The sequence below is a fragment of the Ascidia mentula genome, chromosome 8 (genome assembly GCF_947561715.1).
Source record: "Ascidia mentula chromosome 8, kaAscMent1.1, whole genome shotgun sequence".
NCBI lineage: Eukaryota > Metazoa > Chordata > Ascidiacea > Phlebobranchia > Ascidiidae > Ascidia > Ascidia mentula.
In genome coordinates, this window is record NC_138573.1 from 6,560,771 (window position 1) to 6,576,984 (window position 16,214).

Below are 16,214 nucleotides of genomic sequence, written 5' to 3' on the forward strand. Positions count from 1 at the left end.
TCGCCGTTTTCAATGGGAAGGAATGGGGAGTTTGGTCGAAGCGTTTACTGCAACCACAAGTAATTGTAGGCGTTTGTGTCAGACGAGGCTGTACTATCTGGCATCTTTTCAAAGCTTGGTAAATTATTGAAATAGTTATGCCAGACATTTTACAACCTTTCGAAGCAAGGAATGTGAAGGCAATCTACGCCTATTTTTGATGTAGACTAGCTGTTACACTCAAATTTTATCTCACATAATTTTTATTTTTTCTGGTCGGTTAAACCCTGCTTAACGTAAGAACTATTTTCTGAAGAAAGAAACGACCCTGGTTGTCGCATAGCTAAAGCGCCCAATTAGTTAAAATCTTCCAGCATCGAACATGATAATTCGCTTCACGGCGAATTTTCCAGCGAAAGTCATGCCCCTAGGGCTTAATTCGACCAGATACTCTTGTTTAAATTGATATGCCTTGGCCCGCTTCACGTTCCTAATCGTTTGTTGTTCGCGCTTGGAGTTTTTCTTGCAGGGCAAATAGAGGAAAGCCTATTTTAAACAGCAACTGAATTGTGTATTTTGAGGATTTAAATGGATATTTAAATTGTGGAACGCCACCAGGAATAGCAAATTCAATGATGGTCTAGCAACTTAAGTGTTGCAGTTTGGGGAGAAACATGGAAAATCATAACGAGCAAAATCAGCTGTCGCCGGACGAAGTTCACCGTCGCGCCCTGGCGAAAGGGTTGCTCACAAGTATTTTGCCGAGATCCAGAGGCCAATCACCGGCCAGACAAAATGCTGCGTACGGCAATCCAGACTCGCTGCCTGGATCAGCTGACGCCAGTCCCAGGCCTGTACATCGAGATCTCGGTAGCAGAACCCGCTCGGATTCACCGATTATCACCGAAGGCGGTGAAGTTACAATTCCAGGCGAGGACGAGTTCAACCTGATGTTCAATTCAGTGCGTTCCAACCAAGCCTCGGGTGCAAATGAATATTCGCTCGTGGCGGCATTCAGCAAAATTTCCAAAGTGTCCGATCCACCTACCCTGACAGCCCAAAGTACCGAATACAATCCAACACTGGATTCAGCCGCTCGCCAGAGCGAGAGAGCTGATGATACACTTTCCAATATTGATCGACCGAGTGCGCGCCAAGGCAAAGATTTCATTTTGCTTTTTTCTAAGCCTACCGTGGAAACCAAGACGCAATCTCAAGAACCACAGAGAATAGATAACTCAAACGAGGAGAGAGGAATCGACAGCGGTCGAGCCATGGGACGTCGTCGTCGTACCCGTACACCAGGCACTAGAACCAGGCGACAGCAGCCAGGAAACTCGCAACGGACTGAGGAAGGCAATAGCACAGTAACAAACGTAACCTTAGGCAAAGCTAAGCCGTACTTGCCTTCATACATTCAACCCATGGCTGACGTTAGCCGTCCAACTGCTTTGTCTTATGTGAATGACTACAATGGGCCTTTGCAGCGACGAAACTCCAGCCAGGGGCAAAGTGTCACAATAAACTCGCTGGGTGACGTTCCAAGTCGCAGGCCAGCGAAGAAGGGTTTTGTCAAGCGTCATCGGGCACGCCCAGGAGATAATCGACTGTCAAGCAGTAGCAGTGGCGATAGCAGTGATGAAGGTGACGACAAAACGCCGAAACGTACAAGCAACGACAATTTGCGGCACGATACGACCGGTCACGAATCGGGCCCTTATCCATCACAACGTCCAAGGACGAGAACAAGGCAACGTCGACCTAGACAGAGTCAACAAGTGGTGGTATCACACACTCCAGATTACATTCGAACTCGCAAAATTTCCCAACCTGCTGTGTCATCAGCAAAACAATCCGATTTCTCAGATCACTTGAACGGTCGGAATACCAATAGCAGGAAACAATATTTGGCTGAAGAGGTTAATAAATACTCCACGCTGCCCGATAACTTCCGTCAATCACTCGGGCAAGGCAGCTCAGAGCTTGCTCGCTCGACAACAAGCGATCAGTCAAAGCCATACGTTCCAAAGCAGACGAGTAAACTGCTGGATGATATAAATCAGAATGTTTTGCCGAATCGTCACGAGTTAATCATTGGCGCAGAACAAACATCGGTCTCCTTAGATGGCACAAGGAAGGCAAGAAACGTCGCTCACCAAAGCAACCCAAATCAATCACAAACGAAACACTCGCCGTCAAGCGCAGTTCTACACAGCAACAAGACTAGTGGAAAAGTTGACCTACATGGCGCTGCCTCGGGGCGTAAAGGATCTATAGACAAGGCCGCCGTGCAATTGCCCCAGAACAAACCGACAATTGATGATTTACGAAATCTTTTCAACAGTACCGACGGCGCACCAAAGACCGACTTTGGCCAGGTGTATAGCCAAAGCAGTAGCAAGAAACAGTCACCACGCACAAGTTCGTCATCGCGCAAATCAAGTGTTTCTGAACAGACACATCTAGATGTGGCAGAAATAGTGTACAGACCGCGCATGATAGAAGCACGCAAGGTAGGAGAGGACTATTGGCCTCGGGATGAGGACACAGAGAAATTGCTCAACAAAAATTATGTAACCCCTAAAACCCCTGGGGAAGATGTGGTGCAAGGTCAAGCTTTAAGCAACCACATCCCTAACACAGAAAACACGAACAGTATGAACAATGGGGGTGGCGTTGTTAGCGGAAATGACTTTCCTGTTGATGTTGTGCGTTCACCAAAGGAAACCAACCTTAACGATGGTGGTGCAAATTATTTTAGTGTGCCAGTAAATGTTGAGTCAGTCAATACCAGTAGTCCAGTGAACCATACAGATTCAACGCAAGCGAATGAACAAACCAATGTTAAACCAAAAGATAATAATAAACCTGAGCATATAAACCAGTTAAGTGAAAGTGATAAATCATTCGCGTGGAACTTTGAAGAAACAGATGCAAAGTTAAAGGAGTTCAATGTATTGGACTTGAAAAACAAAGGAACTCCAACCTCACAAATCACAGAACAGGTCCTCAAAGACATCACTGAAAGTCTCCATGACATATCAATAGGTGGAAAACCAGTATATAAAGCTCCTACGTTTGATATGTCAGTACCTGTTGGTGAAATATACCAAGAAGAGAATGCAGAAGCCAACGCAGTCCATGCTGCAAAGATGACTTCCTCACGGAAGAGTAGTGTTGTGTCACAATCTACCGCTCTCCCTCGTAAATCAACATCTCAAGCTCCTACAACAAAGATTGATGTTGCAGACATTGATGAGGGCTGCTTTACAGAAGAAGACACCTCCAGACCCAGCTTGCTTGATCAGCCCACTGCTCTCTTAAGTTCGGTGAATGGACTAACCAACGGTGTTGATGGTGCCTTAAGACGAAGAAGAAAATACTCAGCTGGTACTCAGGGTACCTCGGACACAACTAGCATCAGTACTGGTGCTGATTCCAGCAGATCCTTGAGTGATCCAATGCCCCATGGAGAAATTCCCATCCAAGAGTCGGGAAAAAACATAATGGAAATAATTGAGAGCAAAAAAGACCACACACTTGATAATTCTGTGAGTGATTTGTCCATTTTCAGTGAAAACATGTCTGTGCAGGATGAATTTGGTGAAGATATTGGAGACTCCAACCTTGATAAATCTGACTTCAAAAAACCACATGCTGGAAAAACAGGTGCCAAAGTTGTAAAAAAGAAATCGTTTAGTGACCCTATCAAGAATGCTGTCGAAACAGCAGGAAAAATGGGTAAAGTACAATCTCCAGTACAAGAGTCTGCTCTTTATACATCTTCCAGTGAGCCTAACCTGTCTGAACAAATGGATGACCTAGGTGACCTAAATGGATTTAAGATGCTTCATGGTCATGGGTCACAAATGGATATGATGCATCATAGGCGCGTGTCTCACACAACCATGACCATCCAGGGAGATCTCAAGTCATCAGATTTGCCTGATCCTCCACAGTCAGATTCCTCCAATCGATCTTCAATGGCTGAAAAGTCTGATGGCATCGAACATGTGGTGGAGCACGAAGAGAAACAGTTTCAACAGCTGTTTGACAGCATGACTGTGTCTTCCCCGAATGAAAGTGACATGAAAATGCCTGTTGCTCACACTCGCTCCTGCAGCGAGCCTGTTGATATGGATAATAATCTGATCAAGTCTTCAAGCCGCGTCCGCAGACCTGGAATTATCCAAGCTCCCTCAATGGGTGATATGACTTTGAGTAATTTAAACTCAATGAATGCCAAGCAATTCTCCAGTTCAGTGGGGGAAATACACTCTGCAACCTTACCCCGCGCTGCAGGCAGCCGGGGCTTGGAGTATCCTGTAAGTTCATTTTTTTTGCATTTGTACTGTTAAGTTTGTGCGAACAGCTCATTTTTGTAAACATTCCTTATAAAATATTTCAATAAACTTGAATTGATGTGATCAAATCATTAAATATGGCTTTGACATTGTGGAGATTTTAATTTATTTTTACTATTTGTCTGGATCTCAACACTGATAAAAATATGCTATTATGTTCTACTACCACTTTGTGTTTGCACAGGACATGAGAAAGCACGTGGTGAAAAACTTGTTGGATACTGAGGGGTCCTATGTGAAGTCTTTAAAAATTCTCTTTGAAGTAAGCAGTTGTAATTCCAAATTGTTACATGTTAAGTTGACGTAAGCCTAAACGCACATAACACAGTCCTCCATAAGCATTTTACATAGCTGTTTATTTCAAGGTTACTGTATGTTTATATGTTTTTCCCAAGGTAACACTAAGTAAATTGCGGTTATTTGTCAGACGTATCTCAACCCTCTAAAGCGGCCGGAAAACCACAGCATCTGCGAACCGAGACACGTGGATATAATCTTTTTTCAAATCCCGGAGATTCTGCAACATCACCAGCGCTTCTACGCAAACGTTCGCGACCGCTATCAAAACTGGGACCCTAAATACGTCAAGATGGGCGACGTGTTCATACAATCGGTAAGCTTATTTCTTACTTTTTGTATACCGCAGCTTAGTTGGCATGGACCTCTTTGGGAAAGGTGTTCGAATCTTTCGTTGCTATTTTATCTGGCAACGGACGCTATTGTGAAATTATGGTGCACATTTAAACCTGAAAAAAACTAATAGCGTTTAAAACTAATAGCGTTTTGGCATTGGGCCGTGGTCTTCGACTGAGATGAATCTCGAGTGCTTCAGTTGCTTTCAACCCTATCCGCCTTAGCGAAATGTGTTTACCCAATACCGTGGCTGTGTGATCGAGGGGTTGCTTTCAAAAACTTCCCATCGGTCCTCAGTGGTATCAAAACTCGTATAGTGTATTTCCCCTGAGTCCAGCAGGCGCTTGTAGTCCGGGATTAAAACATCACGGCGTGTTTTGTCAGTCCTACTTTACGTGTTTTGACTGGCGAATCGTGTCACTTGCATTCGACCATGGGTTTAACGATTGTGATATAACGGCGCGTTCTGGGATGGCAAACATAAAATTGATCGTATCAAGTGTTGTTGATTAGCTGTCAGAGGGTCTGGTTGGTCATAAATGTAAGCGAGTTTCATAGGACTAAGCACTCAAACCGTGTGTGATAAGTTTTCGGAGGCGACAAAGCGACCATTCATGACACTGTCGCGGCAGTCAATATTTCAAGTTTAATCGCCCCGCGTGCGTACCTCCCCTAAGCGAACAATCGCGCTTTTGAATTGTGACGTCGTTGCCATCTTCTTAGAGTAGTTTAGCTGTGTGCTTGTTTGCATTCGCTTGCCTTCCAGTATCAAAATCGTACATGGCAGGCTGTATGCTGCGAACCTACCAACTAGGCCCTTACATTTCTTCGTAGTACAGTATCCACTTAAAGGCCATCGTGCGTTCGTAGCTCGCTGTTGAGAGCCCTCAGGGTATGCCAGCAACGCTTGGCTGATCGCGGTTTAAATCTGCCCTTTGTTCTGCCACAAGTGTTGGACGAACTGAGACAGCTGCCCTGTGTCGTTTGAATTTTGCCTATTGGCAAACCAGGTTTTTAACTTTTCTGCTTTTGGTTGCTTTAAAAGAGCATCAAACAAATTTTTTTGTTCTTGTAACATGATGTCACTGTGGCGAACGTGGTTGGACGCAACTGATGCCAAACATTAGTAGAATGCTTCAAGGTTTAACAAAATCATACCGCTATGCAAAAAATGTTTCGTCAAACTCGTTCAAAAGAATTACGTCAGCAGAACCGTCATTTTTCAAATGTCCACACGACAACTAATTTCACTGAGCTTTCCGAGAACTGGGCCGTGCTTTTTGGGTTACAACCACGATCGCTTCACTGGGAGTGAAAAAAGCCACGCGAAGTGTGGACATTACAAGTTATCGCTATACCATGTTGACCCAAAGACGGGCAACGGCGCAGAAAACAATTACCGTAATGCGTCCTGGTCAGGGAAATGGCTGCGGCGCCTGTTGTTTGTGTGCATACGCTGTGACTCAGCCACCTTGCAAGTGAGTCCAGGTAAAAATTCCGCGCGTGCCTTTCGGACATTTTCTCGTCACGCGTTCATCTCGCCACTTGTTGCGATCAGGAAGCAGCGCGCAGAAATAGTGTCGAATGCGTAATTGCGCCTTCGCCGTTGTTTGGTCGTAGTATTCTGTCGCGCTCTTTGTGTTATACGCGCCTGCGGGTAGTGCTGACTGAATGCTTTTGGCATCTGCGATGAACTTTTGCCACGCAACGGAGCGTGTCGACCCAAGCGCGCGACTGGTGGCTTACAGGATTTACAAACAACCTCCTTCGATTTAAGTGAACCCCATGGGCTTAGCGAGCCTGGGGATTACAGTTTGGGCGAAGAATTATGTATAGCTCACTCGAGCTATACAGAGCAATTGGAAAATGTCGCGGTTACACTTCAGACCTTTCATCACATGTAATATTTAAATATCATTTTTTGATGGACGGGTGGTTTGTGGTCTATGAGATGAAATTACCCCTGGTCCCATCGCTTTCAATCGCAGCGAAACTCAACCGAAGTACGGGAATTCTTTTCGCTTCTTGAACATTTATATGTGAGACGTTTACACGCATACTTTCCGTAATTGCTCCGTAATCCCACCGTTCTGCGTCTCCTTTGCCTTTGCTTAATTACAGCATACACGACGGTTTTCCGTGGGCGTGGACGTGGTCTGCTATACTCAGTTCGTCCAAGCATCACTATCATGTTACCTTCTAGCCGAGAAAACCCAGCTTGAACAGCGAAGAACGGATGCTGAGGTTGACTCTGCGGAAACCGCGTCCTGAGAATGGGTAAACTCTGGGACGTGAGGTTTTCGCGATTGCGGCGTTGAAACATGGGACGATCTATCAAACCCCAATTATCCGAACGCCATGGACGAGCCTGCGATAAATAGGAACGGCAAACAGTCATCTAATGACGCCGCCAATGTAGGGATTAAACTGATCAGGGTGTACGATGCGTCGCAGCTCGCAGGGTTAATACTTTTTTGACCTTAAATCGACGCACAGAAACCTTTGAGCGCTGCAAAGCTCCTGTTGGTGCCAGTCAATATTGACTTTTGCTCAGGCGAGTTTTGGCCAATCCAGAGTACCGAGGAAGGTAATCCTACTCAAGCGGTACCAGATCAGGCACATCGGCTGCTGACGTCACGTGAGCATTAACCCGGACCCGGCAGTGACGTGTGTCGTGCATTAGGCCCGAAGCCGGCCTGGATTGCGACCGAAAATGTACAGAGGGATGTTTTTGTTTTTGCACCGGCCCTTCCTCTGTGAAGCGGTTCGCGCTCCGCGTCGTCTGTGTGACGTAAATCGGTCGGCGCGGTTCGAACAAGGATCACTGTCTGAGTGTTGCGCGTGGTAAAATGTCGATCGCAACATTCTACTCTGAGGATAAGGTTTTGCGAACGCCTTAGTGCTTGACCTACATTGGGTTTTACACATATTAACCTGATCAAGAGCGTATCATCTTTTGATTCTTGTGCAATATCAAATCTTCGTCCGCGGTAGCACTGTGCGCGTGTCTCACATCTATGACACCATTGGCTGCTATTTTTAAAGTGGGTTAGCGCGGGCCCCCCTTCCACCCTCGCGTGAAGTAGCGGCCTAAGAGGCCAAATTTGCGAAGCACGCGTCGCCTCACTCGGCCTAATCCCCTGTCCACTATTTGCATCAACGACCGGATTTGCCCAAACTGGGAGTCGCTCGTTTCACTCCCGCTTAACATTCCCCAGCTTTGTGTGAACGTTCACCTCTTGTAAGTAACCCGTTGGACATCGCTGCTGCGTACTCCAATCGGCTTATAACTGTGTCGGCTGTCGGTAAGTGGCCGCGGTTTGCCCGCGCCATAAGAGCATGCGGCTGCGACTTGATTGTGCCCGGGAGGGAAGCTGGTAATGCTTGGATGTGCGCACGCCCTCATATCGCAACTGTGTGAAATTTTAACCATCCCAAGCCTCCTGCCCGACTTCCATCTGTAAACAGCTTCCATTTCCCGTTCCTTCGGTAAAAAAATCCGCCCTCTTTTTGGTTTGTAGTAGTGTTTACGCCTTTGAGCATATTGACGATTGCAAGTAGAGTTCATTGTAATTGATAGGTGCTTTCAGGTATTTTCTGATCAGTAATTGCATTCTGGATCGAATGAGCGAGCAGGTTTGTCTGTATATTTGTGCAAGCATTTATTTTGTTTTGTACAATGAGCGTCAGTGTAAAAAACATTGACGGAGTAAACTAAGCCAACGCATATGCGTATATTATTGAAGTTCTACTGTGGTTGCATTCTGCAGCAGCTCAGCGGGCCCTTGCGTCAGAAATTGATTTTTTAGGTTTTTACCGGAATACATAATACAGCCGATTGTAAATAATTTATGCGACCTTGCCACGCAGTGGTATGCGCGCCTAATCCGGTGTCATGGCATTTTGTACTTCTTTTCGGACAGTTATTAGCTTTCTTCCTCGTGCGAAATGCATTAAAAACTATTGTTTTTACCTAAGGACAAACTAAATCTTTCCTAACACAACTACAGGTAGAAAACAAATTTAAGCTTACTACTTGTCCAGCTCCTATTCGAAGTACCACAGAAAATCCAACAAAATTAGTAGCACTACCTGACGTCACAACCAGGCAAGTCGACGTCGTTCTATGAAGAGCTAAGGCGTACAAGTTGATCTGACACTTGACATTAATGCTAGATACTACATCGGGTTTCCAGACCTTGGCCTGCCCAGTACTTTGTCATAATTTCTCTCTTATTATAGTTGCTTCCGAGCTAGATATAAACGTGACAAATTTTATTATTGTAGTTTGCATTTTGAAATGTATGACGTAATGAAGAATCATATTGTGTTTATAATGAATTACCGGGTTTAAAGAGTTTATTGCTTTGTTTTGGTTGTTTAATGTATTGTTGTTGGACAGAAAACACGTGGAAAGCGACAAAATTGCCTTCAGCCAGATTGAGTGGTGCATTACCTTAGCGTCCAATTTGTCGCCGCGCAGCACTCCATCGATTTTACTTCTAAAACGAATTGTGTCGGCGCAGCCGTTCGGATTAATAGCTTTCAAACTAGTTCTCCTTTCCAAATGCACTCTCCCAGCACAACAACTGCGGCCAAGCGCCAGGCGAACGATTTTTGTTCCAGACGCGCATGCCTGTCTGTCAAAACGGTGCACATTTCCTATGCTGTAGAAAGCAACACCACAAGTTCTGTCGTCGTTTCGGCGACCACCTGTAGGAAAACGACCCAGGCACTCGAAATGCCGACCCCAACTTTGCTCATGTGTGTATTTTCTTATTTAAGTGAGATTTTGTCTTAATTGCGGATACGTTTCACGTACCCATGGGGTAGGTTAAGAAGTTTTAACCCGTTCCGCTGCCGATTGAAAACTTTGCTTTGTAACATTGTCCATTTGAAATGTTTCTGTCCTTGCTTTTAACGTTTTTACGCAGTTTCTGGCATGAATTGTGTACGGCAACTTTCCGCAGGTAACAAAATATGGCAGAGTGAAGGCAAACGCAAGCAAATATGTCAAAGTGAAATTTTGCTTTATGACGTGACAATACAAGCATAAGCTCTGGCAAGCTTACGTCAGGCACCACGAAAGTCATAAATTCCATAAATATATCAGTTCCTCCTCCATAAAACCGTCCCGAAGAAAGCCATATAATAATCTACACGATTGCAATTAACAAATGCCTGCCCAGAGATGTAGCAGACCGCATCGGACAGTTCAATACAAGCGATTGACACTCGATCGCATCAAAGATCATCCCTGTCAGGGATTTCCAACCGCCTGGGTCGAGACAATAAAACCGACAGCAAGGGCGAACAGCGATTATAAAGACAGACATCGATAGGGTCATGTGAAACTTAGCTGCGCGCCGACGAGGGAACTCTCCAAGCCGCAGCATGCGCAAGTTCAAAGCAGCAGCTGATTTTCGCACGACGATCAGATACGTCTCAGCGACGTCCTCAAGTCGAAGCGATGGTTTAACGTACCATGCCTGGCCCCGCGTAACCCTAGCCTGCCTAATTGGGGCCAAATCGCGCCGAGTCTGGTGAAATCGAGCTACCTGTTCGATCGCAGTGACGGTGAGAGAGTTGACATGGGTAAGAGTGGGAATTACGTGCTCGCTGGCAGGTGACCCGCAACCAGCATCTATACTGTGTGCGTTATTGAGATGCGTAAATAGTAGATTCTGAAAGCCATGGGTACACTTCTTTAAGGTTCGCATGCTTTGTGTAACTGTGAAAACCATTCTTATTACATGTTATATGTATTCACCGGTCTATCCTATTTGTAACGCCGGCAATAATATCCCCGGTGCATTTGCCAAATAAGATCTCCGGAATTTTGCACCTTTTGTGTGGCAGCAAACATATACTGCCTCCCTCCATCATCCGTCCGTCGACGGTTTGACCCGGCCCATTCCACATTCGTCGGTCATTCCGACCGCCCTTGCCGTATGATTGATCACTCCGGGCGTCCCACTGTTGGTCCCGCTGTAACACAAACGTGTGAATAGATGCATTGCTCGTGGTGCGAGCTCGACCGCTGACAGGCTTTTTGTTTGTCTTTACCCTTGTGTAATTGCGCAGGTGTCCTCGTCTGCCCGTGCGAAGCGATGAGGGTGGCCTTGTGCCACACTCCTTATGTCAAATGCACACTACGTTGTGAAATCTGCAAACGTACAAACTGGGCTAAATCTATTGTTAGTCCGGCTCCCAATAGTCTATTGCACCAACCTATATACAGTGACAAATGCTACAGCATTAATTCTTGTTGTGTCGCAGACCAGGCATACCAATTTGAACAAGCGTTCGTAAGGATCGAACATCCTAACAAGGTCATTTGCAATCAAACCATTTCTATGAAACTTTGGCAGCAAAACCTGCCGTGGGTTCCCAGCTATTCCTATCCCATCATGTTTAATGCCTGGCCGTGTTTAAACGGACTTATATCTGATCCGGCGTAAGCTGATTTGATGATAAAGTAGTCACCTGAGGCTTAGCCATAAGTCGTCCATCAAACTTATAGTTCACTTGATCAGATTGTACAAATGCGTTCCATTGATTAAACAGGTTTCGGTCGCGGTCAACAGCACTCCTAAAGGCTGTGTTTTGACCGGTATCTGGTATCAACCCAAGGTTTGTGTGCTTTGGTCTGCGGAGTGATCGGCTTGCCGCCAGTAGATAATGCACGAGAAGTTCGAAATTTGGAAGAATTTTAGTCAGTAAACATAGTTTCCTTATATAAACGTAGGCACCTGCGTCACAGATCGGTGACCTTATCCAAAGAGCTGTTTTCAGTCTTTTTTCTCATAGCTGGAAATTTTATATATTTCAGCACCGAAATTGCAAAAATCCCTGACAAACCGTTCATGCCCATGTATTTTACCGTCGTGGAGTTAGAACAAATGAATAAATAAGCTTAATGCGATTTCGGAGCGTGCGTGGGCGTGGGTTTCCGACCTCTGTCCCATAGGCCATTGATAATTGCAATCGACAGACTTTTGTGCATATCACTTCATAATTGTGGTGGAAGTTTCTTCCTGGCAACTAGGACAAGGTACCTTATTAAAGCGGCAGGATAACTACCATGGTGTTTTGTCTGCTTTGTAGCAGTGGAGCATCAAAGAAAGCCCATTATTTGCTCTAATATTCAGTTTCCCTCTGCTGCAGCGCAATTGGCCTTGCATGAATGTTTGTGGAGCAAGTAGGTTTAATCAACTTCGGCCATTGATCAAATGCCACGTACTGAGGACCCACCCCGCCCTTGTGACGCAATCAAAGTCACTTTCAACTCTTGGTTTATGAGACTGATTGCCTGTCGCGGATTAACGTCCGATATTTGCTTACTGTGATTTACTGCAACCGCCCGACTCAACGACGCAGCTATTTCAGATTCGAACGGTGGGTTAATGCCTTCGACCCCGGGGGTATATTGGATGTAATTACATGCTTTCCTTTTTCTAAATCCTGCCGACGTATTTCTGTTCGAAAGGTCATTAGCGCACGTCATATGGTTTTCATTGTATAGTGGAAAGTGTTAATGCATGCGAATGTAAATTTACGTACAGACAAAAGCATATCAATGGGGTTGTAATTGCAATCAACTGCTCGTTTCGCTTGTGCGAGCAGAATCAAGTCTTTTTTAAGAACGTGTGAACATACTATATACAGTGTATATACCCAGTGACTTGTAAGTAAACCTTTATAATGTAGTTGTATATGGGGTTCCGTATGCTGCTAGCAGGTAAATTCTCTGGAGTTGATTCTGGAAACAATGGCTCAAAAACAACCGTTTGCATTCCGCAGACCTGGGTAGGCGCCCAGCAGTAATATCGACGGTTAAGAATAAACGACACCAGCTTTTACGTCATCAGCTGTGCTTGTTGTCTGACCGTCGCGCCGCTCGAGTAACCTTTTCGCGCGTAAACAGCATAGCTGGGTTGGAGAAGGGCCTGTGACCCTACTGCATTGCCGTATATGGGCGCTGGCACTGTTGAACTATAGCAGTTCAACGTGGGTTTACGCGTCCCGGAATGGCATTGTTTGGTCTCCGTCGAAAAAGGAACGGGGGCAGAGAAACTCTACTCACAAACTCGGGGCCCGAGTCAACAATGCATGGCGGCCAAGTGTTTGTTTGTCGCGACGGTGGGGTCGGGAGCAATGCCATCTGTTCAGCGATATACACCTGTGATGGGCTTCACTTGTCCCTCGACTGGGGAACGAGCCTGCGTTACTGGAAACCACGTCCCGTTAAGAAGGGTCTTATCTCCGGGTGTGTTGTTTCTGTCGCTTCGCCAACAGACGCGCCCACCCTCGTGCTGTTCCCGAAGGGACTTTGTGTACTCACCCTGACCAGTTCGTCGGATTTGTGCCAATCGTTCCTCTGCAACTCCGGTCGTGCGGCGCGTGTTTATCTTTTCTATTCGACTGCGAATAATCAACTCCCCGAGGAACTCATTAATCCCAAAACGGACGAAATGTTGACATTCCCGAGGCCCGAATAATCGTGATGCGATTGTGCGCTTTGTTCGGCGCCCAGCTGGCCACGGCGCCGTGCCACTGACGCCACCAAGGCATTTATGGCCACGGGAAGACTCCTATACAAATACACATCTTTCGACAATCAAATCCCACAGCGTCGGGAATTGTGTTATCTATCTCTCGGCAAGCAACTCTCCTGTGACGTGTTCATTCACTCCGGTACGATTCCAGTAGGGATAAAACCTGGTCCTGCGTGGGTCTCAAGATTGTTCTGATGTAGTTTGGACTTTGTGGCACTTTTCTGCTGCGTTGTTGATGTCGCGAAACGATATACGCCTTAGTACAGCACGATGTAGATGTATGTATTCGGTCAACTATATCTTTCCAGATTTGGTTAACATTTAAAGCGATTTTGACAACGATATTAACTTTGAATTGTTGGCACAACGTTCTCTATATTTGGTTTTGGTCAGTTCTCTTGTATATGAAAAATAGAACCTTTAAGTGTAAAAAAACTTATCCAAACCCTATGTAGACAAAACCTATTTTGGACTAACCTTTAAACAAGGATCGATCCAATTAATGTTTTACCCATTTGGAGCGATGGATCGAAACTTCACTCGAGTAATGGACTCACGTATTTTGTTTTCTTACAGTTTAACAAAGACAAGCTGTTCGAGTCGTACACGAGCTACATCGACAACTACACGAACGCACGCGAGACGGTGAACTACGTCACACAAGCCAAGTCCTCATTCAGGGCCTTTTTGGAGGTAAATATCATTTTTTGGTCCCCTGATATCGAAATGCTAGACTCGTATCATTTGAATCTATTTTGATGGTTGGAATTCACTGTAAAAACGGAGTAAAATTTTGCTTATTTTGAAATTGGGCCTATTTATTTCCATATTACGTGTTCTATCATCTTCTTGATTCATTCAGTCAAAAGCAACTTGGGCAGGCCGCCAGTCAGTCCGGCTTCCCAGCCAACCATTAACCATTCAGAAAAGTTAATTAGGAACCAGAAACGAATCAAGCCCAACGCATGTAGGCATGAAAGAAGCCATGGATAGCGATGGGGCCACAGATTACTTTTCAGTCATGCAGGAAATGAAACTATTTAGTACTCAACTCCTTCTGACGTCAAAAACCATAAGTGTGGCTAAATCAGGCGAAATCCTCGCCTATGCGTTTCAAGTTTCATAACAGGTAGCCACTACAGGACCCAGTTCGTGTTTTTCGGCCCCGCTACTTCAGCATTCCACGAACGCATCCCAATGGGGAACATAAATCAAAAGCGACGAAACGCTCTCTCTCCGATGTCGCGTTTGATGTTGTTCTTGTGATTTCCATGCTTTGATCTTGTCGCCAGTGAACGCGCATTATGGCGATAGGCCGGGACCAAGCCAGGGCAATCATAACCGTTCGTCGGGCGCCTGTGCCTTGTTTATCCTGGTCGGTGCAAGACCGATATTAATGATGGTTTTACTGGGTTATCCAAATTCCGCTGTTTCCTCATGTGTTTATCAATCATTTCCGCTTCGGAACAGGTAACCGTTGCCTCCTAATCGCAATAATTGAGTTGGAACGAAAACATTTGGCACTGCTCGTTCTTCATTTACCGAGCTTTTCGCTTTGGCGGAGGCAGCTCCTGTAGTTCAAGGGATTTAAGCGAAATGTGAGTTTTAAAAGGTGGGGATTAGGCTCAAAATCCCTTGAGGAAATAGGCCCATTCGCGCGCTCCTGTTCATTTAGCCTCAATGCTTCCTTATGTGAAAGTTTAAGATAAACATGTTTTCAGTGCTAATGAGAGTGTGTAGCAGCTGTCGGTACAGGTGATATATCACCACTTTGTTTAGTTTGTGAAGGAAAATCACTGGCTGAGTATTCCTCGTTTTTTGTGCAGACTGCCTATGTTCGGTCATAATAAACTAAGATCCATACTAAAAGTTGGTTTTAATAGCCCCATAAAAGTAAAAAGAGGCTGTAACATTACATTGTACTGTCGTAGTGGTTAAAGCTAAACACAGTGTAATGTACCATTAATGCAGTTCAGTTCACCATGACAGCATAGTTTTTCATAACACACACTTTTTTCCCAGCAATGTCAACGTGAAAACAAGGAAAAACAACGACTCAGTGACCTGATGATCAAACCCGTGCAACGAATACCAAGATACGAACTCATCTTAAAGGTAGAAAATGTTGGGTGTACTTCACTCAGTCGCCACCATTAGGAAAATGTTGCTAAACGCCTCTCAAATTTGCGAATATCGTTTATTGCTTATGCGTCTTATTATTCAATAATTCAAAACTCCTCTGGCAAGAAAACTACTTGCTTGGACGACGTTTAGGTGGTTATACAACCTATACATCACGACAAGTGAAACGCCAAACGGCGATAAATAGTAACGCGTGAAAAGGGGCGAAAAAGGTGAAAGAGGTTTTGAATAGCGATTAACCTTTTGACAGTCTAAAAAAAACGTATTTTTGGTCTCCACTAAATAATAAATTGTCGGCTAAACCTGCAATTTCGAAAACTACCTGTTTCGAACAACGATTAAGATCATGCTGAGAAGTCAAGAGCAGATTCTCTTTTAAACAAATTATTTTTACGCCAGGACCTGGTGAAGCACACTCCTGATGATCACCCGGACAGACCGAGTCTCCTCGTCGCCCAACAAGAAATGCACGCCCTCTCCGTGCAAATGAACAAAGGTGTGGTCTTAAATAGTAACAACAACCCTGTAAACTCATAAG

The 16,214-nt window shown here is 45.1% G+C and overlaps 1 protein-coding gene across 3 annotated transcripts in view; it reads left to right on the forward strand.

The window, feature by feature from the left end:
* Positions 1–500: 500 nt before the first annotated feature.
* Positions 501–16,214, forward strand: part of LOC145910430 (uncharacterized) — a 37,012-nt gene continuing 21,298 nt past the window's right edge. For all 3 annotated transcript variants that reach the window (XM_082997553.1, XM_082997554.1, XM_082997555.1), the window contains exons 1-6: positions 501–4,304; positions 4,528–4,605; positions 4,771–4,956; positions 14,111–14,227; positions 15,557–15,649; positions 16,076–16,172. In XM_082997553.1, the coding sequence (XP_082853679.1) occupies positions 654–4,304; positions 4,528–4,605; positions 4,771–4,956; positions 14,111–14,227; positions 15,557–15,649; positions 16,076–16,172 (4,222 nt within the window). In that variant the 5' untranslated portion in view covers positions 501–653. The remainder of the gene's footprint in view (positions 4,305–4,527; positions 4,606–4,770; positions 4,957–14,110; positions 14,228–15,556; positions 15,650–16,075; positions 16,173–16,214) is intronic.